The 26384-nt window shown below is 41.4% G+C and overlaps 1 protein-coding gene across 3 annotated transcripts in view; it reads left to right on the forward strand.

Annotated features, from left to right (window-relative positions):
* LOC135217089 (E3 ubiquitin-protein ligase RBBP6-like) overlaps positions 1–26384 on the forward strand; it is a 181909-nt gene that overhangs the window by 124393 nt on the left and 31132 nt on the right. For all 3 annotated transcript variants that reach the window (XM_064252774.1, XM_064252773.1, XM_064252772.1), the window contains exons 7-9: positions 12743–12843; positions 13173–16477; positions 19724–19806. In XM_064252774.1, coding sequence (XP_064108844.1) covers positions 12743–12843; positions 13173–16477; positions 19724–19806 — 3489 coding nt within the window. The remainder of the gene's footprint in view (positions 1–12742; positions 12844–13172; positions 16478–19723; positions 19807–26384) is intronic.

The raw sequence follows: 26384 nt of genomic DNA on the forward strand, positions 1-26384 counted from the left end.
TGTGCCCAGTGAGCTCACTGAGCTAAGAAGATCCACTTGTGTCAAGGCCTCCTGATTGCTACGGATGGGATTAAACCAATACATTTGTTTAGTGTAACGGTGAATTTTTCTAGGAGGGGAGAATGTAGTATTATTATTTGTTGGCAACACTGATCATCACTACCATTTTCGTTTTGGTAACACTCCACTTATTGTTTACAATGGTGGCACGTGTTGTGGTAGGTCCTAGCTATCAAACTATTTCTTTATGTTGTTTTGTTTATTGTTATGTTTTCTAATGTTAATGTTTTGTAGCATGATTGTCATAAGTTATGTGCTTGTGTTCATGTGTGCATGAATGTTGTTAGTTATTGTTGTCTGTTTTTCTGTTACAGATGTGGTAGTTTGGTAATGTGTTGAATAAAGCTTGGAATCTGTCACCAAGTGTTTACTTTCATTACATGTCTGATGCTAGTTCTTCTTCAGTTAAGTTTTGCAGCAGTGGCTGCAAAACTAGATTAGCTAAACTATGTTAATATTTCACTTTTTGATAGTCCTCCAACTTCAGTATCAATTACTCCAGACCAGGTATCCCATGTTTCTGATCCCAACACCATTTCCATGTTAGAGGTGCGTTCGTAAAGAGTCAAGCGATAAGGCCAGTGTTAGGCCAAGTGTCAGTGTCAGTATCGTGTCCGAGGACGCGGCTGTCCGTTCCCTCTGTTCTCCTAGACGAAGGTCACTGTCATACTCCCCAGCTCCCGGGAGAAGACTTACCGGAGGTCGAAGGGAGACTGGGGGAGTTTGCCCACGGTCAGTCGCCAACTCCATTGATGTAGTCGACTCGCGAGTGTCCAGGAAACGCTGCTGGAAAGGCGTAGATATCAGTGACGCGCAGTTGTCGTCTGACTCGGAAGTGCAGTTGCCTGTATCGAGGCGAAAAGTGTGGAGTGATTTAGTGTCGCGTCCTTCGAAGAGACATGCCCAGCGTGCGAGAGGGATGTCACCGCCTGTTAAGAAATCCAAGGAGCACTGGAGTCCTCAACCTTCCTGATGCTTCACGCCAGACCAGCGCTGGCGCGCTTGCGAGAATGACTCGCCTCGTTGTGTATCGATAGGAGTTTCGACTCTTTCGCATACATCTTGTGTTGTTTCGACTCCAAGTCGTTCGTTTTCGAAGAAGAACCATACGACAGCCACGACTCCAGACCAGATTTTCGGGGAGGATCGTCAGTCCTCTTCGGATAGCGTATCTTCGGACGGAGTCACATTCAGGTGCGTTACATTCGCACACTTGTGAGACTGACTCGCATCGTTGGATTCGTTGTGTGCAGTGGTACCGTTTTTTCTACATAAAGGCAATTGAAGAATTTCATTATTCAGTGCCATAGCCTGTGGTCTGAAAAGCCACGAGGAGTTGCCAGATGTCACCAGAAAGCCACACTTATAGACGAAATTCCTCAAAATGGCAACCCTGGTTGTGTGTCGATAGGAATTTCGACTCGTTCGCCTCATTCGTCTTGAGCTGTTTCGACTCGTTCACCTCATACGTCTCGTGTGGTTTTCAACTCCCAGTCATTCGTTTTCGAAGAAGAGCCGTACGACAGCCACGACTTCGGCTTCGCCCAAGAATGATTCGATGGCCAAACCCTTGCTAGAGGATTCCGCTTTGGACCCATTTAAATATCAGCTTCAAGAATTGATGGTCTTTTTGTAGAAGATAACGAGCCAGACGGAAGAGGAAGATGGGATGTCGGCTGGCATGTCGGAAGAGGAAACCCAAGACCAGGATTCAAATACCTCTTCTGCTTATTCTAGTCTGTTAAGGTTCCTGTTGCAGACGTATCCGGACTTTGTTTTTTGAATCAGCTTCGCCTTCTTCCCCTCCGTCGATGTTTGTGAAGGATAGGAGATCAACGCCTTCGGGATTACCGAAACCAGTCCTCGAAGAAAGCACTGAAAGAAGAGAAGAGTGGCTTGCTAAGAAGAGGGAGTCAGGCAAGGCTTCGTTCACCTTCCCTCAGTCGAAGTTGCAATAAAAACTATAGGTTTTATGTGACAGGAGAAGTTCCTTCTTTGGGAGTTTCTGCCTCCTCCCAAGGAGACTTCTCCGGCCTTGTGGACTCTCACTTACTCTGCCCGTTGTGGCTAAGGCGACTAGGAATAGTGTCGTCCTAGTTAAGTCTCTCATGGTTGACGAATTCAATGGTTCGAATTGGGGACCGTTGAGCCACCTTAAACTACATCCAATTCCATTCCACTTCTTCATGCTTGGAATCTTGGAGGAACTAAAGACGAATGTTGAGGCCTCTATGCTTGGAAACTGATGTAACTTCTTGGTGTCCCTCAGAAATAACAAAATTCCGCAATTTCTGTTATAGAAGTTTCAGAAGAAGAGATTCTAGGTCGTCTGCACTATGACCTAAAACTCTCCACTGAGACTGGTAGAGCTCGGCAGAAGAGCTTCCTCTGCAGCTAGCAAAAGCTTCTGACGACCTTCGCGGAAACCCTTTTGCTCGGACCAGGTTCCTGACAGTCTTAATCCTGTCAGGGCCAGAGCGGACAACCTTTGTAGTATCGGTTGTAATGGGGTTATCTGAGAAGCGATGGATTTTGTGAAAGTAGTCTGGTAAATCCACCAGCAGATTGAGAAGGTCCGGGAACTGCTCTTTCCTGGGCCAGAATGGCACTACTAGGGTCATTGTCACATTCTGGTGTGATTGAAGCTTGTTTTAAGATCTCTCTTATCATTCTAAAGGGAGGAAAAGCGCAATCGTCCAGTCCTGCCCAAACTAGCAGCATTGCATCTGTTCTCTACGCTAGTGGTTCTGGAATAGGAGAACAGGAAGGGGAAGGCGATTGTCCCTCGATGTGGCAAACAGGTCTACTGATGGTCTTCCCCAAAGCTTCCAGAGGTCCTGACACACACTCTTGTTCAGAGTCTTTTCTGTTGGTAACACCTGATTTACCCAACTCAGTTTGTCTGCAATCATGTTCATTCTCCCTTATGCAATCTTGGAAGAAGGGTGATCCTCTTCTCGTTCGTCCAGGTGAGGAGATCTTTGGCTATCTTGCTGAGAGAGAACAAGCGGGTCCCTCCCTGCTTCCGCACATATGACAATGCTGTGGTGTTGGCCGAGTAGTCTGTTATGTTTCCTCCGGTGACTAAAGGTCGAACGTTTGTACTTCTAAAAGGATGGCCTTCAATTCCTTCCCATTGATGTGCAAGGTCTTTCTCATTCTGTCCACAGACCTGATACTCTCTTGGCTCCTAGGAGGGCTCCCCATCCGCTGGCTGAGGCATCTGAGAAGAACTGCAGGTCGGGGTTTGACACGACTAGGGAAATTCCTTCTTGTAATCTTTCCCTCGAAAGCCACCAACGAAGATCCACCGTTATCTCTTCCATCAGGGGGAAAACTAGTGAGTCCGACTGTGTCTTCCGGGACCAATTTGTTTTCAAGAAGAACTGAAGCGGCCTCATGTGTAGGCGTCCTGACTTAACAAAACTCTCCAGTGAAGCCAGGGTCCTGACTAGGCTCATCCATTTGAGAGCTGAGCAGGATGGGGAACCAGAAACTGTTGGACTGGCGACAGGCAGGATTCTATCTTCTTCAGGGAGAGAAAAACCCGAAAAGCTAGAGAGAATCATCCTTAATAGAGAATCCTCTGAGTAGGAATCAATTGGGACTTCTCAGTGGTTATTAAGATAACCAAAGCTCTTATTGATCCCGTAGAGTATGCTGTCAAACAGACAGGTGTATTGGACAGTGGTGGATCCGGTGAAAGGGATCACATATCCCTCTCGAAGAACCTGTATGACCCGCTGTTCTGCTCCTCTTCGACCCCAATTCCTCCCAGTAGCCGTGGAGTTTTGCCCCCACGGGTGGGTGAAGGACCTTTCGATCATTTATCTGTCTTAAAGAGAGGTCTCTTGGTAGACTTGGAGGTGGTTCGTAGGTTAGTCTTTGGTTTCTGCTGCCACCTGGACTTACCTCCTCGAAAGGTGTGCTTTTGGAAAGGTAAAGCTTTGGCTTCTGTCGCCCAAGGTTCCTTAGGTCTTCTCACTGATTGAGACAGAAGATCATTGGTTGACTTGTTCTCGAGGTCTGACAGTACACGCTTGATGGTTTCTTCTGGAAACAGGTGAGGTTTACTCAGGGGGGAGAACAACAAAGCCGATGTTTGGTTTGTGGTTACTCCTAGAGATGTGAAGGAGCACCACCGTTCTCTCTTCTTGAGTACTCCCATAGTGAATAAGGCAGCCAATTCCACTGAACTGTGTCTTGCTGCCCTGTCCGCATAGGACAACAGATTGAGCCAGTCCGCAGAAAAATCCTCATCCAGAGACTGGCAATCTTCAATTTTCTGGCTAACACTGTATTTGTCCAATCCAGGAAACTGAAGACTTCTATCACATTGTATAAGTTCTTCACCAGGTATCAGTAGTGGAAATGGTGTTGGGAGAGGAAGCATAGGGGGATCCGGTGTTTACCCTCTACTGTCTCCTCGCCTTGATTTTGAGGTGTTTTGTGTTTATGGGAAGCCTGGGGGTACATGTACCTGAAGTACCCACCAGGTCTTATATCTGGTTAAGGGTATCATATGGTTTTTAGTGTAGGTATGGTGTTGTGTAGTGTTATCTGGACAAACTATTATTGTTTTTGTCAATCATTGGTGAACTTCCATGATTGCAAAAATCCCACCATTAGTAGGGACGACCCTGGCCTTTACTGCCACGTCTCCTACATGTGATGAGAGCGCCGACCAGAGGCAGTATCTACCTGTAGCTGCTCTCTCACAAGGTAAGGTACTGCAGACATTATATTTAATGTGAGCACATGACTGTTGTTTTTGTTCATAAAGCTGTCCATATACCCACCTTCCAGGTAATGTGGAGTCAGCTAATGTAATTGTTTGGTAAGTCACTTATGTGAAAATGATATTTTAATGATAAAATAAGGTTTCACATATACTTACCAAACAATTGCATAATCAGAGCCCTCCCTCCTCCCCACAGATGGACGTTGCGGCTCAACGAATTGAAGTCTAAATCTCAGCAGTACCAGGTATTCCCGAAAGTGGGCGGGATCTGTATCACCTACACAAACGATGGCAGCGCTGCTACCGCCGCCAGGAATTTGAATTTTCGACTGCCAGGTAAGAAAGCGTACAGCTAATGTAATTGTTTGGTAAGTATATGTGAAACCTTATTTTATCATTAAAATATCATATTTATAAATATACGTAACAGATAAGGACTGAGAATCAATTAATGGACTTGAATTAACCTGAAAAATTAAATACAGTAGTACATACTTTGAATATGAACATTGTGTTAGATTGATATTCTTATGTAGATTTATTTTTGTAGTTTTTTCAGTGTATTTTAGTTTACAGCTCATTATTTTTCAGTTTTTATCTTATAAAAATATTGTACTCTTCTTTACCTTACAGCCAATAATTAGTTATCTAGGTTTGAAATTTTATGTGGCATGAGCTTCACAAAAAAATTAATATTTTTACACATGCAACTTACCCGGCAGATATATACTTAGCTTATGTCTCTGACGTCCGACAGAATTCAAAACTCGCGGCACACGCTACAGGTAGGTCAGGTGATCACCCCCTACCGCCGCTGGGTGGCGGCAATAGGAATCATTCCCGTTTTCTGACAGAATTTTCTGTCGCCGGTGCTGACAACAACTTTGTTGGTAGCTCCTGCTTAGAATTTCTTGCTTGCTTCGCCGAGGATTATTTGGGAAGTATTTGATCTTTGGTTGTTGGCATACGCTGTGTTTTGGATTTAGTTGGTTAATATGTCCGATTTAACACCTGGAACTCTGTTTAGAGTATGTGTAAATGAGGGATGCAAGGTGAGGTTGCCTAAGGCTACTTTGGACCCTCACACTGTTTGTGTAAAATGTAGGGGGAGGGATTGTTCGGTTAAGGATACATGTGATGTATGTGAGAGCTTAACTGAATTACAATGGAAAGAACTAACTTCGTATGTTAAAAAGTTAGAAAAGGATAGGATTAGAAAAGCTTCAGCTAGAAGTTCAAGTAGATCCTGTTCTGCGGAACAGGATAGTATTTCTAACCCTGCAGTAGCTTCGCCATCTTCCTTTTTTGTTTCAGCTCCTTCCCCCCGCAGCAAACCCGCAGATGTGTCTGCCGAGAGAGCCGCTGTGGAAGCTTCAATCCGCAATTTGCAACAGCAATTGCGAGATATAAACCAAGGTAAGGGTGAAGTGTCTAGTGATAAGTGCAGTGTTCCCAGTGCAGTGGGATACTCGCATCGCTCCTAGTCCTAGACCTCTTTCAGACTCCCATGCCCAGGGGAGGAGGAATGTCGAAAGCCGCAAGGGGGATGTAGAGTATCCCCAACGGTCAGGCGTCCCTTCAGCAGGTCCTGTAGACTCGTCCCAGGCTGCTATAGAGAGCTATAGGAAAAGCCTCTTAAGGAAGTGTTTTTCCGACTCTGATTCGTCCTCTCCTAAACGAGGATGGAGCTCATCTTCCAAATCGCGCCCTCTCAAGAGAGCCTGGAAACCTCCAGGAGAAGGCGCTCTTGACTCCAGCCCGGAGCCTTTTCCGGAGTATTCTCCTGCGCCTAAGAAGGCTATGAAGGATCCGGAATCCTCTCCAGAAGGGATTCGGTCCTCTACTAAGAGATTCCTGTTGGACCTCCAAGAGAATCTCTCTTCTTTAGTAGGCTCGCTTTCTACTAGTAGGCGCAAGGAGCCTTCTCGCAGGAAGGACGCCTCTCTTCCAGTCAAGAGGTCTGTTAGGAAGGAGGAGTATAATAGGCGATCTTCTCCAGTAAGAACCTATTCGCCCCCAAGAGTAGACGACTCCTTTGAAACTTCGTCGAGACAGGGAAGATGGTATTCTCCGCGTAGAAGCTCTGAGGCTAGGAGTCATAGCGCAAAGCGCCAAGAAGTAGGCGCTAGATCCTCTCCTTGTAGGAGTAAGGAGAAAGTCTCCTTGCGAGAAGACAGCGATCGGTTCGTATCTGTTGAACGATCTCCTAGGAGTAGAATCTCCTCTGCAAGTGGAAGGAAGGAACGAGAGCGCTCTGCTCAGAGAGATAGAAGCGAGAAAGGCTCTCCTTCTAAGGATGATTTTTCTAGAAGGCGCCAACGTTCGATAGGACGCCTGGATGATCGAATCTCGTTAAGTTACTCGAGACCTTATGATAGACTTTCTTCAAGGGAGTCAAGCGCCTCTCCTAGCAGGTTACAAGATTCTACGAAGAACCTAAACAGGGGTTCGCGCCCTACTCCTGGAAGAGTATCTAGAGTGGACGCTTACCGTTCTCCTAGCAGGCGTCAAGAGCCTGAAAGGAGCCTAATCGTGGATCTGCGCCCTACTCCTGTAAGACGATCAAGAGTAGGCGCAAGCTCTTCTCCTCAAAGGCAGCAAGAGCCTAAAACGAGCCTTTCCAGGGATTTGCGCCCTAATCCTGGAAGATCAGGAGTAGGCTCTGACGCCTCTCCTCGTAAGATTCAGGAGCCTGAAAGGAGCCTTTTGTCAGGCGCGCGCGCCCTACTCCTAAGAGTCACTAGAAGAGGTAGCGCAAGCGCCTCTCCCATCACAGGTGCCAAGAGCCTGAAAGGATCCTGACTTTGGATTCGCGCCCTACTCATAGTAGGCGCTCGAGAATAGAAACGAGTGTTTCTCCGGATAGGCGCCAAGAGCCTAATGAGGCAGGCTCTAGATCCTCCCCTAGTAGGTATCAAGAACCTGGGGAGCGGAGAAAAGCGGAGTTTTGTTCTTTACCGAGGAAACATATCTGGGTATTGAACTGGCGGCTTCTTCTGACGAGCTCTTGAAGGATAAGAGTCGCATACCTGCCAGGACTTCTTCACCTAAGAAGTCTCCCTCTCCGAATGTAACCTTGGAGGAAGTCTCGGAGGAAGAGACGAAAGAAGTAGGAGTCTCTGATTATAAGAGACTTTCTGCATTACTTCTTCAGGAGTTTGGGGACTCGCTGTGTTCGGCTGATCCTCCTTCTCCGGGATCTCTGCTATCGAGTACTAAGTTGGCAAAATCCCCCTCTTTTGTCAAGATGCGGCCAACTCTATCTATGAGAAAGGCCATCAAGAATCTGGAGAACTGGCTCCTGGTTAAGAAGGAGGCAGGTAAGACGGTGTTTTTTGTGTCCTCCGTCTAGATTGACAGGTAAGCCGGGTGTCTGGTACGACACGAAGGAACCCATGGGGTTAGGCCTTCCGGCTTCCGCAAACGCGGATTTTTCTGCTCTAGTAGAATCATCTAGAAGACGCTCTCTACTTTCGGCTAAAGCGTCTTGGGGAATGTGCGAGATGGACCATTTACTCAAGGGTCTATTTCGCACACTAGAAGTCTTCAACTTCATGGATTGGGCCTTAGGAGCTCTAGCAAAAGAGCGCAAGATCCGGAGTTTGTGACTATGGAGGTTGTTATCAAGTGTCCTTTCATGCTTGGATAAGGCAGTCATGGATGGATCCACAGAAGTAGCATCTCTCTTTGGAGCAGGAGTGCTCAAAAAGAGATCAGTTTACAGCTCGTTTCTCTCCAAGTCTGTTTCGCCCTTACAGAGAGCCTCTTTGCTTTTTTCCCCACTCTCGGAATACCTTTTTCCTCAGGAGACAGTGAGGGACATTTCTAGATCACTGTCGGAGAAAGCTACGCAGGATCTTCTTGCTCAGTCTGCCAAGAGGCTTAAACCTGCTGTGCCGATGGCTAAGAGAGAGGGAACAGCGAATAAAGTGTCTTTCCAACAGCCCTTTCGAGGAAGAACAACCTCAAGACCCGCACCTAAGAGTAGAAGGCCGTTCAAGAGAGGACGATCTTCTCGAAGACCATTCTCGAAGCCGCAGTGAGACAGGAGTCCTCCAGACTCCAGTAGGAGCCAGACTTTTGAGGTTCGCAAAAGTCTGGGCTCAGAGAGGGGCGGACAACTGGTCCCTCTCGATCCTCGAGAGAGGATACCTGATCCCCTTCAGGGAAAAACCGCCCTTAACCTCCACTCCAAGGGAGTTAGCGGCAAGATACAGAGATCCTTTAAAAAACCAAGCACTGTTACATCTGGTGCAACAGATGCTAGAAAAGAAGGCTATAGAAAAGGTATTAGACATTCATTCTCCAGGATTTTACAATCGCCTCTTTCTGGTACCAAAAGCCTCGGGAGTGAGACCAGTGCTGGACGTAAGCGCTCTAAATCACTTTGTGATCAAAACAACGTTCACGATGGAGACGACGTCGTCAGTTCTTTCAGCGCTAAGACAAGGGGATTGGATGGTGTCATTGGATCTGCAAGATGCCTACTTTCATGTACCCATCCATCCCTCGTCCAGAAGGTATCTAAGATTTATGATACAGGGCCAAGTATTTCAGTTTCGCGCCCTTTGTTTCGGTCTTTCCACAGCTCCCCAAGTTTTCACGGGATTGATGAAAAATGTAGCACATTGGCTACATTTAAAAGGAATAAGGATATCGCTGTATCTCGACGATTGGTTAATTCGCTCGCAATCCAGGGATCAGTGTCTGGAGGACCTAAGGTCGACGTTGGACTTGACTCAGTCTCTGGGGGACTGTTAGTGAACTCGGGAAATCCCAGATGGATCCCAGCAAAGCATTGTCTATCTGGGCATTCTGATGGATTCTCGGGGTTTTCAAGTGTTTCCGTCCATAGAAAGACAGGAACGGTGCATTCTAAAAGTGAAGACCTTTCTAGAGCTAGAGAAAGAACAGTGTTCCGCGAGGGAATGGATGAGTCTTCTGGGGACCCTCTCCTCGTTGGAACAGTTCGTTTCTCTAGGGGGGCTTCACATAAGACCTCTTCAATTCTTCTTGAAGGAGAATTGGGACCAGAAGAATCAGGATCTGTGGGAATCTTTTCCTCTGTCCAGAGGTATAAAGGAAGCCTCAGCTGTGGTTAGAACCAGGCAGACTGAACGAGGGACTATCGCTGCAGTTACCGAACCCCTCCCTAGTGTTGTTTACAGACGCATCGGAGACGGGATGGGGGGCGACGTTGGGCCCGAGAGAAGTGTCAGGCACCTGGAGTGGGGAACAGGTGTCCTGGCACATCAACGAGAAAGAGTTAGTGGCAATGCATCTAGCTCTCAGGCAGTGGGAAGCCCAAGTCGTGAACTCAGTGTTGCAGGTAAATTCGGACAACACGACAGCTCTAGCCTACATAAGAAAACAGGGGGGGACTCACTCCCTCTCACTGTACAAGAAGGCGAAAGAGCTTCTATGGTCAAAGGAGCGGAACATCACACTCTTGACGAGGTTTATACAAGGCGAGAAAAACGTCAGAGCAGACTTGTTGAGCAGGAGAGATCAAGTCATTTCCACGGAGTGGACTCTACACTCAGAGGTCTGCAATCAAATTTGGAGCCTATGGGGAAGGTCAAACATAGACCTGTTTGCAACTCATTGGAATGCCAGGCTGGAGAACTACTGCTCTCCGATTTCAGATCCAAGAGCAGTAGCGATAGACGGCCTCCTCCTAAATTGGGAAGGAATAGACGGCTATGCTTTTCCTCCTTTCAAGATCATAGGAAACGTCATAAGGAAGTTTGTTCTGACGAAAGGAGCGAAATTGACCCTAATCGCCCCATTTTGGCCAGCTCAAGAGTGGTTCACAGAGGTACTGGAATGGATGATAGATTTTCCAAGGTACCTTCCTTTACGGAACGATCTTCTCAGACAGCCCCACTTCGACAGATACCACAAAAACCTCCCTGCGCTCGGTCTGACTGCCTTCAGACTGTCGAAGGACTCGTCAGAGCGAAGGGGTTTTCACGCGCGGCTGCAAAGGCAATTGCAAGGGCCAGGAGACCGTCAACTATACGCGTGTACCAGTCGAAGTGGGAAGTGTTCCGAAGGTGGGCCAGGAATCAGAATGTATCCTCTTCCAGTACCTCTGTGACGGAAATAGCAGATTTCCTTTTATATTTGAGACTAAAATGTAACCTTGCAGTCTCGACTATAAAAGGTTATAAAAGTATGCTTTCTTTGGTGTTTAGACATACAGGACTAAACATCACGGATGACAAAGATTTACACGATTTGATTAAATCATTGAGACTTCGAAGTCCAAGACAGCCAGACCACCCAGCTGGAACCTGGATGTGGTACTAAGGTTTCTCATGTCAGAGAAATTTGAACCTCCCAATAACTCATCGTTTAGAGACTTGACTAGAAAATCGATTTTCCTCTTTGCATTAGCATCAGCTAAAAGGATAAGTGAACTCCAGGCTTTAGAAGGCACAGTGGGCTTCAGGAAGGATTCTGCAGTGTGTTCATTTAAACCCCTATTTTTAGCAAAAAATGAGAATCCTTCTAAGCCTTGGCCAAGGACGTTTGAAGTTAAAGGATTGACTTCCCTGGTAGGGAGAGAGATAGAGAGAACCTTGTGTCCGGTAAGGATCCTCAAGTTCTATCTAGAGAGGAAAAAACAAATGGGAGGGAACTCAGAGAGCCTTTGGTGCTCGGTAAGAGATCCGAGAAGAACGATGTCAAAGAATGCACAGGCATTCTTTATCAGAGAGATTATTAAAGAAGCACATATTACCTGTGAAGAGGAATATCTCAGGCAGCTGAGAGTTAAAGCGCATGAGGTCAGAGCCGTAGCAACCTCATTAGCTTTCCACAAGAATATGTCGATAAACGACTTAATTGGATCCACATATTGGAGATGCAATTCTGTGTTTGCGTCTAACTATTTGAGAGATGTACGTGTAACTTATGATAAGTGCTTCTCTCTCGGACCTTACGTGTCTGCGGATTCGGTGCTGGGACAGGGGGCTGAAACCAATCTAGCTTAGTTTAGATAGATTAGGAATTTTAATCTTGTGGTGTTGTTTTTATGGTCGATTGAAAGTGGTCAGGGAAAAGTACCACTTTCAATTCGTAGTGTATAACAAAGTAGTGTGGTCAGGTGGTCGAGATTGGTTGTTTTCATGCTCCTTGTAATGTTTTGGACCTAGGCTCTGTCTTAAGAGGGTTAGTCCCCGTTTATACGACAAAGGTGTAGGCTCTACCATGTAAGTGGGATAGGCCCCATTGGTACGATCCAAATAAGGCGCTGTCGAGTAAGCGGGCTAGCCCCCATTGACATGATCCAGAAGAGTTCTCAGTGACAGGTCTCATCCTCACTGGAACTCTTGAGGCAAGCAGACTCATAGACAGTACTCATGAAGTCTTCTGCCCAATAAGGTAGGAATCAAGGTATTTAAGTTTATTTATAGTACCTACAACAAAAGTTGTTTTCCCTGTTTTTTGAATTGCTATTCATATTGAGTAACTATCTCTTACCCTCCTCCAAGGGTGCCAATCAGCTAAGTATATATCTGCCGGGTAAGTTGCATGTGTAAAAATGAAATTGTTAAGATACAATAAAGTTTTACACATACTTACCTGGCAGATATATACGTTTAATGGCCCACCCATCCTCCCCTCAGGAGATAGGGGGAAGAAAAATTCTGTCAGAAAACGGGAATGATTCCTATTACTGCCACCCAGCGGTGGTAGGGGGTGATCACCTGACCTACCTGTAGCGTGTGCCGCGAGTTTTGAATTCTGTCGGACGTCAGAGACATAAGCTAAGTATATATCTGCCAGGTAAGTATGTGTAAAACTTTATTGTATCTTAACAATTTCATTTTCCTCAACTCAAGATAATTTAGTTAATAATACGGGTATTGAAATAAACCAATATTACAGGTATTGAAATTATGGTTTATTTAAAGTATTACATATTCTGTACAGATTTCTTCTGGAGAGTTAGAGGACACAAGACCACCAGTATCACAATTAGAACGGTTCAGATTTTTCATTGAAGAAGATAATGATATTGATGCAGAACACACGTAAGTTTTCATTTCAGTCATTCTCACTTAATATTTTTTTTAGTTCTCTTTTGTGTTGGAGGTAGTATAGTTAAAATTCCAAAACATGATTTGTATTTTTGTAGAAACTAAATCTTAACTTTGCAACCAGTATACATTAGGATAGCCAAAACTTCACAGAACCTACCTTTAAATAGTCTACATTTGAGAGGCATCATTCACTACACCAATATCCAAAGCTGTTGATACTCCAAAGAGAAATGAATAAGTTATTTTAACTCTGTAATATTTTTTCTGTAGAGTAGCCTTTGGTAAGATGCATAAACTAATCAACTCAAATTACTGAACAGGGTAGATAGATATGCTGATAAGCTATTGGCGGGAGCAACACACAAATCTGCTCGTTTACCAGCCCAGCGAAAGGCAGAAGCAGCACGTCACCTTCGCGATGTTGCTTTCATTCCGCATACTTCCTACTCAGGACGAGTGAAGAACAGAGTTCTGGAGATTGTTAACATACATTCAGAAGAAACAGATAATGATTTGCTTAGTGGCATCTTAGAAAACCAGACAATTGCTTTTTCATCTTCCAAGAAACTTCTATTAACAAATGATAGGAAATTAATAAAGCAACCTGATGCTAATATTTCATGTAATGTATTTCAAGAAACTGATTCACTCTTGTTGGAGCCTCTGCCATCTCAAAGAAAATCACCAGAGAAAGAAAGTTTAGCATCCTGTTCTAATGAGGGTTCAAGTTCAGAGCCTTGCAAGGAATTACACAAGAAAGAAGATTCAGATGGAGATAAACAATCTTCTTCCTCAGAAAGACAAAGATCACCAACTAGGGCATTGCATCACTCTTCAAGTTATAAAGAGAAACATGGCTGTAGTTATGAGGACAAGCATAGTTACAAAAGGGCAAGTGATTGGCATAAAAAGGATGATCATAACAAATATACGCATAACCATTCCAGATATTCTCATCATGACAGACATCATTCATCACGGGGAAACAGCAGTCATTATGAACCATCATGTTCTTATAACAGTAAGGATAAAAGCTATGTATCATCTAGATGGAAGGAAAAGAGGGATCATAGAGGTTATCACAGTAAGCGTGAAAGCTATGAAAAATATCATAGTAGAGATCGATCTCCTCACAGAAGGAATAGATCTCCTGAAAGAGAAAACAGAAGAGAGAGAAGATCACCATCCTCTTCGATATATAAATCTCATGATCGGAAGTCTCATATTTCAAGATCTCATAACCTACATGCAAGGTCCAAAGGGGAGTCCAGTCATTCTTTAGGTAGATCTCAGTGGAGTTTTGGTTATTTCAATTCTAATGACAGTATTATAACCAAGAACAATTGTATGGTATATAAAAACAACCCAATAACATCAGGTACTGAAGTCCAGAATAATTCCAAAAATATTCAAGATAAATCATTTTCAAAAGAAAGTACCATGTCCAGAAATTTGGAAACCTTTGTACATGAGAATGGCTGCCACTCTTCAGTGGATAATCTTGAGCAACAGAATCCGTCTCAAGGCATAACTTGTCATGGGGTAAGTGATGCAGTTGAAGGTCAGCGGCAAGAAGAATCTTTAAGTGATGTGAATGATGTTTCTGTCAGCATACTTGGACATTGTCTTAATAATGAAGGGGAACCTAATAGTGAAGTAGAGCTGGATAAAAATTGCAAAGAAATAGTGCAAAAGGAAAATTCCTGTAGTGGAAGTATGATGGTCCCAGAAGATGATAAACAAGACCAAAAAAAAAATATTATTAATAAAATACCTGATAAGGATGATTACGAAAGGACTGGGAAGAGTTCTATAAAATTACCTGTATTTAAGAAAACCAAAATGTCAGCATTGTTTGGGGAGTTTGAATATGGAACAACCACCAACTTGGAAACGAAGGAATGTAAAGTACATACTGAATATGATGGAGATCTTGAGGAGGAGAGAGTCAAGTATTCAAAAACTTCAAAGAAATCTAAGACAGAATTATTGTTTGGTAATGACAGTGATAGTAACTCAAATCCTGATGAAGTATTGGATTATAGACATGAAATTGTAAAGAATAAATCTGGTAAAACCAACCCTAAAGGCACAGGTAATAATGGAGGTAATTCTAGTCATCATAAGAACGTGAAAAGTGCTATCAGTGAACATGAGGCAGAAGAATATGACCCAGTATGTGGAAGCATGTACCATTCATTTACAATCAATGAAACAGAAATTAAGATTAAAAAATCTCAAGAAAATAACAAAGTCATTATAGGTTGTGCTGATGTCAATAAACTTCCTACAGCTACAGCTCCTACTGAAAAAGATTTTGAAGGTAAGGACAGAGTTTCTTGGACAAAACATGTTTCAGAAGAAAAGGAATTAAAAATGGAAGGTGATTCACAAACAAAGCATAGTATTAAGAAATTAGAAGTGGAAGAAATGGAAAAATTTGATAAAAGAAGAAATGAACATTTTTCTAGAAACAATAATGGAAAGGACAAGGAAAGGGAACAAAAAAATCATATAATAGGCAGGAAGGCATTGGAAAATGGAGCAGAGGGTGATAAATATGTAAGCAGAAGGGAATCCTATTCGGCCAGTCATGAGAAATTTGGTATAAGTGAAAAGGAATTAAATCCCATTTTGGGTGGAAAGCATACTACAAAAGAAAGGAAGTTGAAAGCTAGTGATAATGATAACTATGTAAATGCTAAAAAGGAATCAAAGTCAGATTTACATAAAAAGCATCATACAAATAGCAAGGAGTCAGAAAGCCAAAATCATGTAAACCAGAGAATTAGATCCGATTCTTACTTGAGTGAAATTCAGAGCAGTAAAGGGAAAGATTCAGATTTATGTGGAAAAGTTCCTTCGAAGGGTAAAGAAGAAACATTGTTAAAATATAATAGTAATGAAGAGGAATTAGATGCTGTGAAGAAACTTCCTATGAAGGAAAGGGAACTGAGTGAAAGCCTTGATGAAAAGGTGAAAGTAAAGATTCCTGAAAAATATAAACAAACACTATCTCAGTTGGAAAACCTTATAAGCAAAGATAATGGGACAGACTTTTGGGAAATGCCCACATTTGGGAATGATTATGTTATCAAAGTGGACAATTCAAAGAATAATGGGGTTGGTAGAAAGTCTTCATCCAAAGGCTCATTATTATTTGAAAAGAAAAATGAAGAAAAGGGTGATTGTAGTGCTGTTAAGGAAAGTGAAAAAACAGATAACGGTTTGTTATCAAAATGCACAGATGCGAAACTGGAAATTGACGGGACTGCAGACTTTGTATTGAAAATTGATAAGAAAAAAATGAAGGCAAGACAGGATTTCGGTAAAGATAAAAAGCAAAAGGATGGTCATATATTAAATGATCTATTTGGTGATATTGAAGATATTGGAAGCTCTTCATGTTCCAATTTACCAGAGACAGCAATTGAAGACCAACCACAAAGTGCTAGGTTTAATGCCTGTCCCAAAGAGTCTGTAAAGGATGGAAAAATGCATATTTCATTTGAAGGGAAAATTATGAAGCCAAAGGGCTTTCATGGAGATGTCACTCTTGGAGGCTGTGATAGTGTGGTTTCGATGATGGATGGAAAACACACTGATAATGAGGCTGATGGAAAAGGTTAGTTCTTGTATGATTCTGTACTAGATAAGTTAATAAACAATTACAGCCCTTTATTTTATAGTTGTAATAAACTTCTGTTGCAGTATTTTATTAAGTGACCAAACACCATCTGGCCAGATGAAGGTGGGTGAGGTTCACCAGAGTGAAGCATGAATCGAACTGATATTGTTTTAGTCACACTTCACCGAGTAAATTAATTACTACTCGCATCTTATCTTAATTCAGTTTTTTTTATGTTCTGTCTACATTTTGTTTATTCTTGCTTCACTTGTCTTCTTGAGTGCAATTTCTTCATCTTCTCATAGTTTTATCTCAACTTCATGGGATGATTACAACATGATCTCCATTCCTTATCAGGTGCCCAGACTATGTTAATCTTGACTTGGGTTTCTTTGACATGTCAGTATCTTTTCTCATCACTCCACTCATCCATATGAGCATCTTCATTTCTGACAGGTCTAATTTGTTTGTTTATTTTTTCCCGTGGTACCCTTTTATCCCAAATAACACATTAGATCTAAACCCCCCCCCCCCCCCCCCCATTGTGTATCTTGCCCTTCACACATATAGGGACTTTCTTGTTGCAGAGTTCCATTTGGCTTGAATTTCAGTGGTTAAATTCTCTCTCCACATCGCCCACTGCATCAACATATTACGTATTGAGCCTAGATACTTATGATTAATGACTCTTGATGCTCACTTCTCTCAACTTAATGAGACCTTGCTGCAGGGTATTTGGTATTATCTAACAATGAACATGAACTAAGAGATATACGGACGATTTTAGATTCTTTTCAAATAAGATAAAAAAAAAAAAAGTTTTAATGAAATCTTTAACATCTTGAAAGTAATAAAAATTCAGTTTCATTGAGCATAGGTTCTGGTAAATATGGGTAACAGCAAAAAAAAAAAAAAAAATTTACTTTAAAAGTGTATACTGAAGATCTAGCAACCATGGAAAACACTGGGATCATGGGTCACATCGTCTGTTTTTTTATAAAACACAGGTCTTAAATTGCTATGAGGTAGAAAGTAAGAGATTTCAGTGACCCAAAGAATTTGCTTTCATGGAGATGTCACTGGTAGATAACAATAACATTTAAGAAATAACATAATGGATAAAATAGTTGTAGTAAAATACTGTAATAAAAAAATAATACTAGTACAGTATTAAAGAAATTAAAACTAAAGTACAAAAAAAATCTTAATCCAAATTGCATTAAGTTCATAGTACCCTCCTGTCTGAGGAATATGTAGGTAGTTTTTTTTAGAATAAATTTATCTTATTTCCTGTCATAGCTATCCTTCAGTCTCAGAAATTTACTTTGTATCTTAGAGGCTGAAGGTTACGCATTTCATCAGCTTGTCCCAAACCCCAGAACAAGGTTATCTTTGTTTAACAGAAATCAGAACTCCTGTATATGACCTTTGTATAAAGTGTATAATATAGTAAATAAACTAAGTATCATAAAAGCAAAAGAATACATGTACTAACCTGTAGTTACAAAGATTTCTTTCCTTGTCGGCAGATTACAGTATAGATGAGTTAACGAAATCATCATTACTAATTGTTGTTTATCAATATTACAATGGGATTTTTGCTCTTGTCAAACTTCTCTAACTTTAAAGGAATATTATTAACTGGCAATGTAAATTTGTGATAAGTTAAAAGGTTTACTGGTAAATTGTAGTAAAGCAAGAATATTGTAATCAAATTGGAAATTTTGTAATATTTTTTATGATTTTGCCTTCAGAAGTTTGCTGTTGAGTATTTTATACTTGGTAACAGTGGCTAAAATATTTTCAGGCTTTGAGGATTAAAATTATTTTCTTATTTGCAGGAAATATATTTTGAGTATTTTTATCTTTAGTCTATATTATTTTGTTATATTTGGGATGTCATGTTCATGCTGTGTTTCAAAAAGTGTAACTGCAATAAAAGGTTACTTCTTATTTCTGATGTATCCAAGTGCAGTGTTGGGCAAGAAAATTTCTTATGCAACACAGCCAGACAGCATATTTTGCATACTTTATGCTGTCATCTGTTCAAGTTTTTTTGTTTGCTGGTATATCAGACTTCAGAAAAGTATACATAGTACATGTATTTAATATTAAAATCAGTGAACTTGAGAAACAATGTACCATATTTTACTGTGTTAAAGATGCTCTTGGCTCGAAGATGCATCCCACTCTTCACCAGCAAAATCTTGGAAAAAAATTTTTTTTTCTTTTACAGTATTTAGATCCAGTAAGTTTAGACCCAAAGTTTACAGATAGCCTACAGGGAGGCACCTAAGTTATGGCTACACCTACGCCAAAATATTCCAGTTCTATAGTTCACTGTTCAGCCCTACTGGGGGTTTTACCTTTACTGAAATATCTGTATGGTAACAAAACATAATAATATGTGAGTTTTAAAATAAAAACATATTTCAAGCTGGCAGCATTACCCAGGCTTTGTTTTGGCTTTCATGTTGTAGTAAGTATATGATTACAGGCAGTCCCCGGGTTACGACGGGGGTTCTGTTCTTGAGACACGTCGTAAGCCGAAAATAGTCAAAAGCCGGAACATCATCAAAAATCCTAAGAAAACCTTACTTTTTATGCTTTGGGTGCATTAAAAACTCTGTAAACTGCATTCTCATTGCATTTTCCATAAAAAAAACCCTTCAAATATTGATTATTTTGCATTTCTGGTGTCATTTCTTCTGCCAGATCAGCGTTGTAGGCGCCGTAACCCTGGACCTGGAAATAATTTCTGATGAATATAATTGAAAAGTGCCTTAACCTCGGAATGTTGTAAGCTGAACCTGTCGTAACCCGGGACTGCCTGTACTAAGGTGCATTGAAGTGTCATAACTTCAGCTTATACAACATATTGTAGTTTTTCATTTTGTTTATTGTTTTTTAAAAATACTTTGTTTTTCCAAGTTCATTGATTTTAATATTTGATAATCTTGACAAATCAGCAAACTGAAGTTTGACAAATCACATACACAAGAAATTTTATAGATACGTACTATGTATAATACATTTTCTTAAGAATTTTTAATATATTTGATTTTCTTGTCTTAGGTTGTACTTATTTATCAGAAAGTTGTAAAAACAACTAATTTTGTGCTATACTATTATGTATATACAGTATTCTGAAAATTTAATGAAAGTTTTACATTTTTGTTCAAGACATCCCTAGATTTAATGTGTTCATGTAGGTAGACAACTAAAACTCATCTAAACTTTCAGGGTTAGCAATGTTTAGATGTACCCCAGTTTCAAAAGATAAAGCAAATTCAGCAGTAAGGAATGATGCTGGTTCCCGGATTAAAGTAAGTCATTCTTTGTATGTACATCACTGTAGTATTCTTGACGCCTATATTGAAATCTGTAAAAGTGTTTATGCACAGTATTTAAGAGGTGTGTTATTTAATTTTTTTTATTAATTCAGTGAACATAAAAATTAATGAGTCCTATATTTAATTTTTTTGTGTACTGATCACAATAGAAATAAAATAAAGCAATTCACTATATTTAGAAGAAAAAAATAGAATCACTTAGGTGGGAAGTGTGTTTAATGTGTAACCTAACTGCATTTTAAGAGACAAAAAAGAACTGGGGTAATAATTTACCTCTTACATATGTACTGTGCATGCTTCTCACTATTCGTAAACATTTTCTCAACAGTTTGCATATCAGTGTCAAACTCTCAAACAATTTAAATTTTAGTCTTTTACAGTTTCATTTAAAGGTCTTGCCACCAGGTTTTTAAATAATTTGATTGCCAAGACTACTTTGGGAATTATTTTGATATGCACACACAAAATCCAGAAACAAGCCAGTGCTTCATCATATAATAAAAGAATTAATTGTTAAATGTTATGTTGTTAAGAAATATGTCTCCTATAATAACCTTAGAAGTAGAATGTCATAATACAAACCTGGGGCTGAATAATCCTGATGGGTTTCGATGTTTGGTCCCCAAGACCTAAATTTCATAATCAATCAATCAATCAATCATAATACAAACCTGACAAATTAATTAGATTAGATAAGGGACATTTTCCACTATTAGGCAAACAAGGGTATCGTAAGATACTTCCCTATTTTGATATTGTTTATTATGTAATTGGCTGATGAGGCCACTGCGTTGCATCACAAGACTTCCTAAAGATTATTTTACTTAGGAAGTCAATTTTTTAGTGAGAACTGAAAATTAGGTCAAGATAAAAAAGTTGGACAGCTTGGTGGAAAGAGACCAGTAATGAGCTGAAACCAGTACAGCGTGGGAGTTGTTGTAAGGAACCTTTTAGTCCAATAGACAAAGTGTCCTTTAATAGAGTACAGTATTTAACGTTTATTGGCCAAAATATTGTCTACTATGAGATTCACAGCCGGTGTCCCGGTGGAATAAAATTTTATCAACATAACTGACAAAGATGACACTTTGTCACAGGGTCTCTTCCATCCCTAATTTTTGACTGTATTCTGTATTATGAAAGTTGCATAATTCTGGTAATTATAAGAGTAACGCTGATTTCTTGTAGACATTGCCAGCAAACTCAGAGGAATGTCTTTCAAAGATATAATGACGTAACTTATGATATCATTAACTTTCATTCTTCTCGATGGATGCTTGGCGATTCATGAAAAAATCTTCACTTATGGCAACAATCAAGTACAACCAATACTCCTTGTTTACACTTTAGTAGTAGTAGTAGTAGTAGTAGTAGTAGTAGTAGTAGTAGTATAGTAGTAGTAGTAGTAGTAGTAGTAGTATTTAGGCCATGAGGTCAAGTGCTAGAATCCTTGAAGAAAAGGGTTTCCACAAGTAATCCAAGAAATTACTTTCTATCACTATTTCTCCACTGAAAAATTATATAATTAAAAATCAATTAACAAAGTGAAGAAAACTTTGGCATTCATCGTAGCTTTTTTGATATTTTTCCTAATATGACAGTGACGATCATTGTAATAAACAGACAGTTGCATAGGATTAGATTGGACTATAGAATATAGACTTCAAGACAAGCGCTGGGACCGATAGAGGTCATTCAGTGGATTTTTTTTTTTTTTTTTTTTTTTTTTTTTTTTTTTTTTTTTTTTTTTGCAAAGCCAGTTTTAATGCTCTGCAAGTTATAATTTACTAAGAAATCAACAACTATTGCTTTATAGAGCATATATAATTATCTTTCTGCACCTTATGGAAGTCAACAAATTATGAAAACTTGGTAGCCTTGGATGTCCGGGTGTACTTCTTACCCAAAAGAGGGCCCTATTATTCATTTACCTGTTCAAGCTTACCTTAAAACAATTGTGCAAATCAAATTACAAAAGGTGTCCTGCAACCACGGGGACAATGACTTATCATATCCACCATTCTTGATGCCCTGACAAGGTACGAATATTCATTCAGAATTTCAGATAGCCGTTTGTCATCATCACCTAGTGGGAGGAGTCGAGACGTCGTATGCTTACGTCACATATAACTATGAACCCATACATTAGTTTTCCGCCACTGGCGGAAAACTCTAATGTATGGGTAGAAATGCAAATGTATGCTATGGCTAAGTAATATCTTTGTCAAATGCACAGAAAATGTTATTCCGGAAAAACACTGGGGCAAAGGCTCTGAATCTCATAGTAGGTGCCCAGCGTCATTAAAGCAACTGTTTATCAGGGGGCAGCCTTGAACAATTTTCAGTTCAGAGATATATGTGAATATACCTTAGTTTTAAAAATGTGAGCATATCTCCTTGTGCCTTGTATGTTTGTGTCAGGAATATCAGCATCCAGAATAATTAAGGCTAGCAAATAGTATGGTGATACTATACACAGTTAAGGGGAAGAACAACAACACTAATAAAATTTTGACTGTTAGTGCTCACCACAAGTGTATAGACAAGCACTGTCAGTTAAAACCAATGCACAAAGTATTGCTGGATGACATATGATAATTGTTAGTGTCAACTCTGTCAAATTACTGTCTATTAACTAGTTGGGGTGTTACCAGTTAAATCTTGAATTTTCCCAGGCTTTATATCATGGAGTCATTTGCCTCCCACTTTCATTGCCAGTCAAACATTCTGTAATTATTTCTTTGCTAGGCTCCATAGTAAATCAATTCTGACCAGTTTTTTCTTTCCATGATGAGTTTTTCCTCAGGCATGATAGCTTTCATGGATCATAAGTTGATATTTATTGAATCAGCAATTGAATAAAGTTTCCACTTCATTAAATTTTCTTTAGTGGGATCATCTTCCATAGCCTGAACAGTGCTTTCCATAGAATATCAAGTGTAATGGGGTGGAAACACCCTTATAACCCCAGATACAGAGGTTGGATTAAAAACATGGTATTTAGAGGCAAGGTGACACCTTTGATGTTGAACGCTTGGATTTTATGTCTGCAACTTACCAAGTAGTTACATAGGTATAGTGTCTAAAACCGTCGGCAGCTAGAATTTTTGAAATTTGCAGTAGCGCTAGTTTGTTTTGGTGAGGTGATAACCCCCGCCCACTATCGGGGGAGTGAGAAATGAACACCGTACGAAAATCAGTTGTTTCTGGCGGCTGGTACTGTTAGCACATTTTCAGTAGTCAGCGGAATTTTTGGAATTCTTTACCGTCGCTCATTGTTGGAGTTATTTGGTGAAGTACTTGGAATATTGGTAGCTTTTATTTTGGTGATTAGCTATTTAGGAATTGAGGTAGTTTTAAATACTTTTGCACCGAAATTCACTAGTTTTGAATAGGACTACATAATGTCAGACACTAGTTCATCTGGGATTAGGTATTGCAGTAAAGGCTGCAATACTAGGATCACTAAAGCGGGTAATGATCCACATTCAGTTTGCACAGGCTGTAAGGGACAGACTTGTACACCAGATCAAACATGTGGGGAATGTATTAATTGGGATCAAAGAACTTGGAAGATCTTGACTAGTTACACGAACAAGTTAGAGAGAGATAAAAAGAGAAAAGCGGCTTCTAGAGCTGAAGCAAAAAGCTTAGTTAGTCAGGAATTGTCTAATGATAATTTGTCTCTTTTTGAACCTTCCCCTCCACGTGTCATTCCCAGTCCTAATCTTGACTCTCTCACATCTGTACCCGATGCTGTGGCCAATTTAGAGGCAAGTGTTGATCAGAAATTTTTGATCATGCTTCAAGCAATGAAGAAATTAGGAGCGTCCATGAAAACCCTAATGGACAAGATAAGTGGTGAAGTGAGTGCAAGTGCAAGTGTTGTGGAGGAGGTGGCTGTTCGGCCCACTGATTCTCCTAGGCGGAGGTCCCTGTCAAACTCCCCAGAACCTGGGAGGAGGCATACTGGTAGTCCAAGGGAGGTTAGTGGGGTCTGCTCACGAGCAGCCGCCCATTCAGGCGATTCAGTTCACAAATCCCAGATTGCAACAGAGCGCCATTGGAAAGGCATCTCTAAAGGAATACTGCTGTCGTCTAGTGCTTCCAGCTCCGGGGAGTCCTCTCCCAGACGCCAGTGGCGTTTCCATGACGAGTCCTGTCCATTGAAAAGGAGGGCTTGTAAGTTGTCTCCCTCTCCAGTCCCCTGTAAAAAGGCTAGCCCTTTCCGAAAAGAACAGCCTTCATGTAGTTTATGGGACTTTCCAGAGAGATTCTCTCAGGATACGGCAGGAGAGGGAAGTCGTAGTGAGAGGATCGCATCTTCTAAGTCTAAGTCGTTGTCAAGAAAGTCTTCCTCTGGCAGACTTTCAGAGGTGAAGAGTCCAGGGAAGAGTAACTTCCGGAGATGTCTTCAGCACCAGTCCACACCTGTAATGCTGAAGGACAGGTAAGACTCCCATCAGTCTCTCCTGTAATTCATGAGACTCCTGGGAGACAGGTTCAGCGTTCGGAATATAAGAACCCACCGACTCCCGATCGCCCATTGACGCCACAGTTTGCCCGCACGCCAGAGAAGCCTTTGGCGCCTGGAACTTCCGCGGCGACACTAGAACAACCTTTGGCTCCCGAGCGTCCGTTGGCGCCCAGGAATACAGTTGTGACCCAGCATCCATTAGCGCCCGAGCATCCATTAGCGCCCGAATGTCCACTAGCTCCCGAACGTCCACTAGCGCCCGAGAATCCACGAGCACCCGAGCGTCCGCTAGCGCCCGAGCATCCACAGGTATACATGCAACCATGTGCACAGAGGGACCAGTATGAAGCACTCAGACAGTCTATGTCTATGTCATCAATTTCAGCTTCGGGCTAACCGACAGGACTTCAGGTGATGGCTGTCCCCAATCCTTCTCTGTCAGCCATCCAGAATAAGTTAGACAGCATTTTGGGCTTTATTCAATCTGCGGCGCCCCATATCCAACCTATAGAGACTTTATCACCTATTTCTTCAGCTGAAGAAGAAGAGAAAGGAGAAGAGGAGGATAAAGAATCTTCTCTCACTGCCTACAAAGCCTTGCTGTTTTACTTCGTAAAAAATTTTTCAGATTCATTCTCCAGGAAATTACCAAAACTAGTACTGTCCTTTTCGGCTTGAAAAGCATTGAAGGAAATTAACCTTTGGCTTGAGGATAAGAGGGATCAAGGCAAAGTTAACTTCTGCTTCCCTCCTTCTCGTCTTTCAAAGAGGAGACATTTGTGTTACGAAATCGGAAAAGCTCTTTCTTTGGGTGCCTCCGCCCAGGGAGACTTCTCTGCGCTTATTGACTCAACGAGAAGGTTGACTTTCAACTCGGCCAAGATCATGTTTACAGTGTCAGAATTAGACCACCTAATAAGAATATCTTTAGGGTATTTGAAGTTTAGTTTCCTGGACTCTGGACTGGATAGTAGGAGCCTTGGGACGTAAACTTGAGCTATTCAATGTTGAATGAGGAAGCTTTTACAGACATTTCGGGAGTGATCTCCTCTTTAGATAAGGGCATTAGAGACGGTTCCGCGGAACTAGCCTCGCTCTTCATGTTAGGCATCCTAAAGAAGAGAGAACTATGGTGTTCTTTTACATCCGAGGGAGTATCTCGTACTCAAAAGTCTGCCTTGTTGTATTTGCCCCTGGATAAGAAGCACCTGTTTCCAGAAGAGACAGTAGTGCTAGTTGCCTCCGAATTGCAGAAGAAAGCAACACAGGATCTTCTCTCGCAATCCACTAAACTGACTAGAGAAAATATCCCTAGTGTACGTCCTCGCCAGCCAGCCAGCCAGCCGAGGACAACCTTTTCGGGGCAGGGGATTCAGTAGATATTTCCCAAGATCAAGGGGCAGAGCACGTTTCACCCTTAAATCTAAAAATCCTCAACCAACCCCTCGACCAAGAATTAGTGTATCAGTCCTTCGTGCACCAGTAGGAGCGAGACTCCGTCAATTTTGGGAAGAATGGGAAGCAAGAGGGCGGAACCTTGGATCATAAAGGCTTTAAGAGAAGGATACGATATTCCGTTCAAGAGAAAGCCACCGTTATCAGGCTCTCCGATATCTTTGACAGCTTATTCATAAAATTCAAAGAAGTTCATCGCCCTTTTGGAAGAGGTTTTGTCCCTTTTGCAAAAGAAAGCAATAGAGTTAGTAGAAGAACCACTTACCCCAGGTTTTTACAATCATCTGTTCATTGTCCCCAAGTCATCGGGGGGATGGAGACCCGTATTGGACGTAAGCAGTCTGATTATGTGCAGAAGACAAAGTTCAAGATGGAGACGAATCAGTCTGTGCTTTCATCAATCCGTCAAGGGGATTGGATGATCTCCATCAATATGGAGGACTCATATTGTCACATTCCAATACACCTACTCTCAAAGAGGTTTCTGTGTTTTGTCTTCAGGGACAAATTATACCAGTTCAGAGCACTGTGTTTCGGGCTTACGACCGCACCACAAGTGTTCACCCGAGTGCTAGCTCCCATTGCGAAATGGTTACATCTAGTCGGGATAAGGATATCC

Source organism: Macrobrachium nipponense, chromosome 7 (genome assembly GCF_015104395.2).
Source record: "Macrobrachium nipponense isolate FS-2020 chromosome 7, ASM1510439v2, whole genome shotgun sequence".
NCBI classification, from domain to species: domain Eukaryota; kingdom Metazoa; phylum Arthropoda; class Malacostraca; order Decapoda; family Palaemonidae; genus Macrobrachium; species Macrobrachium nipponense.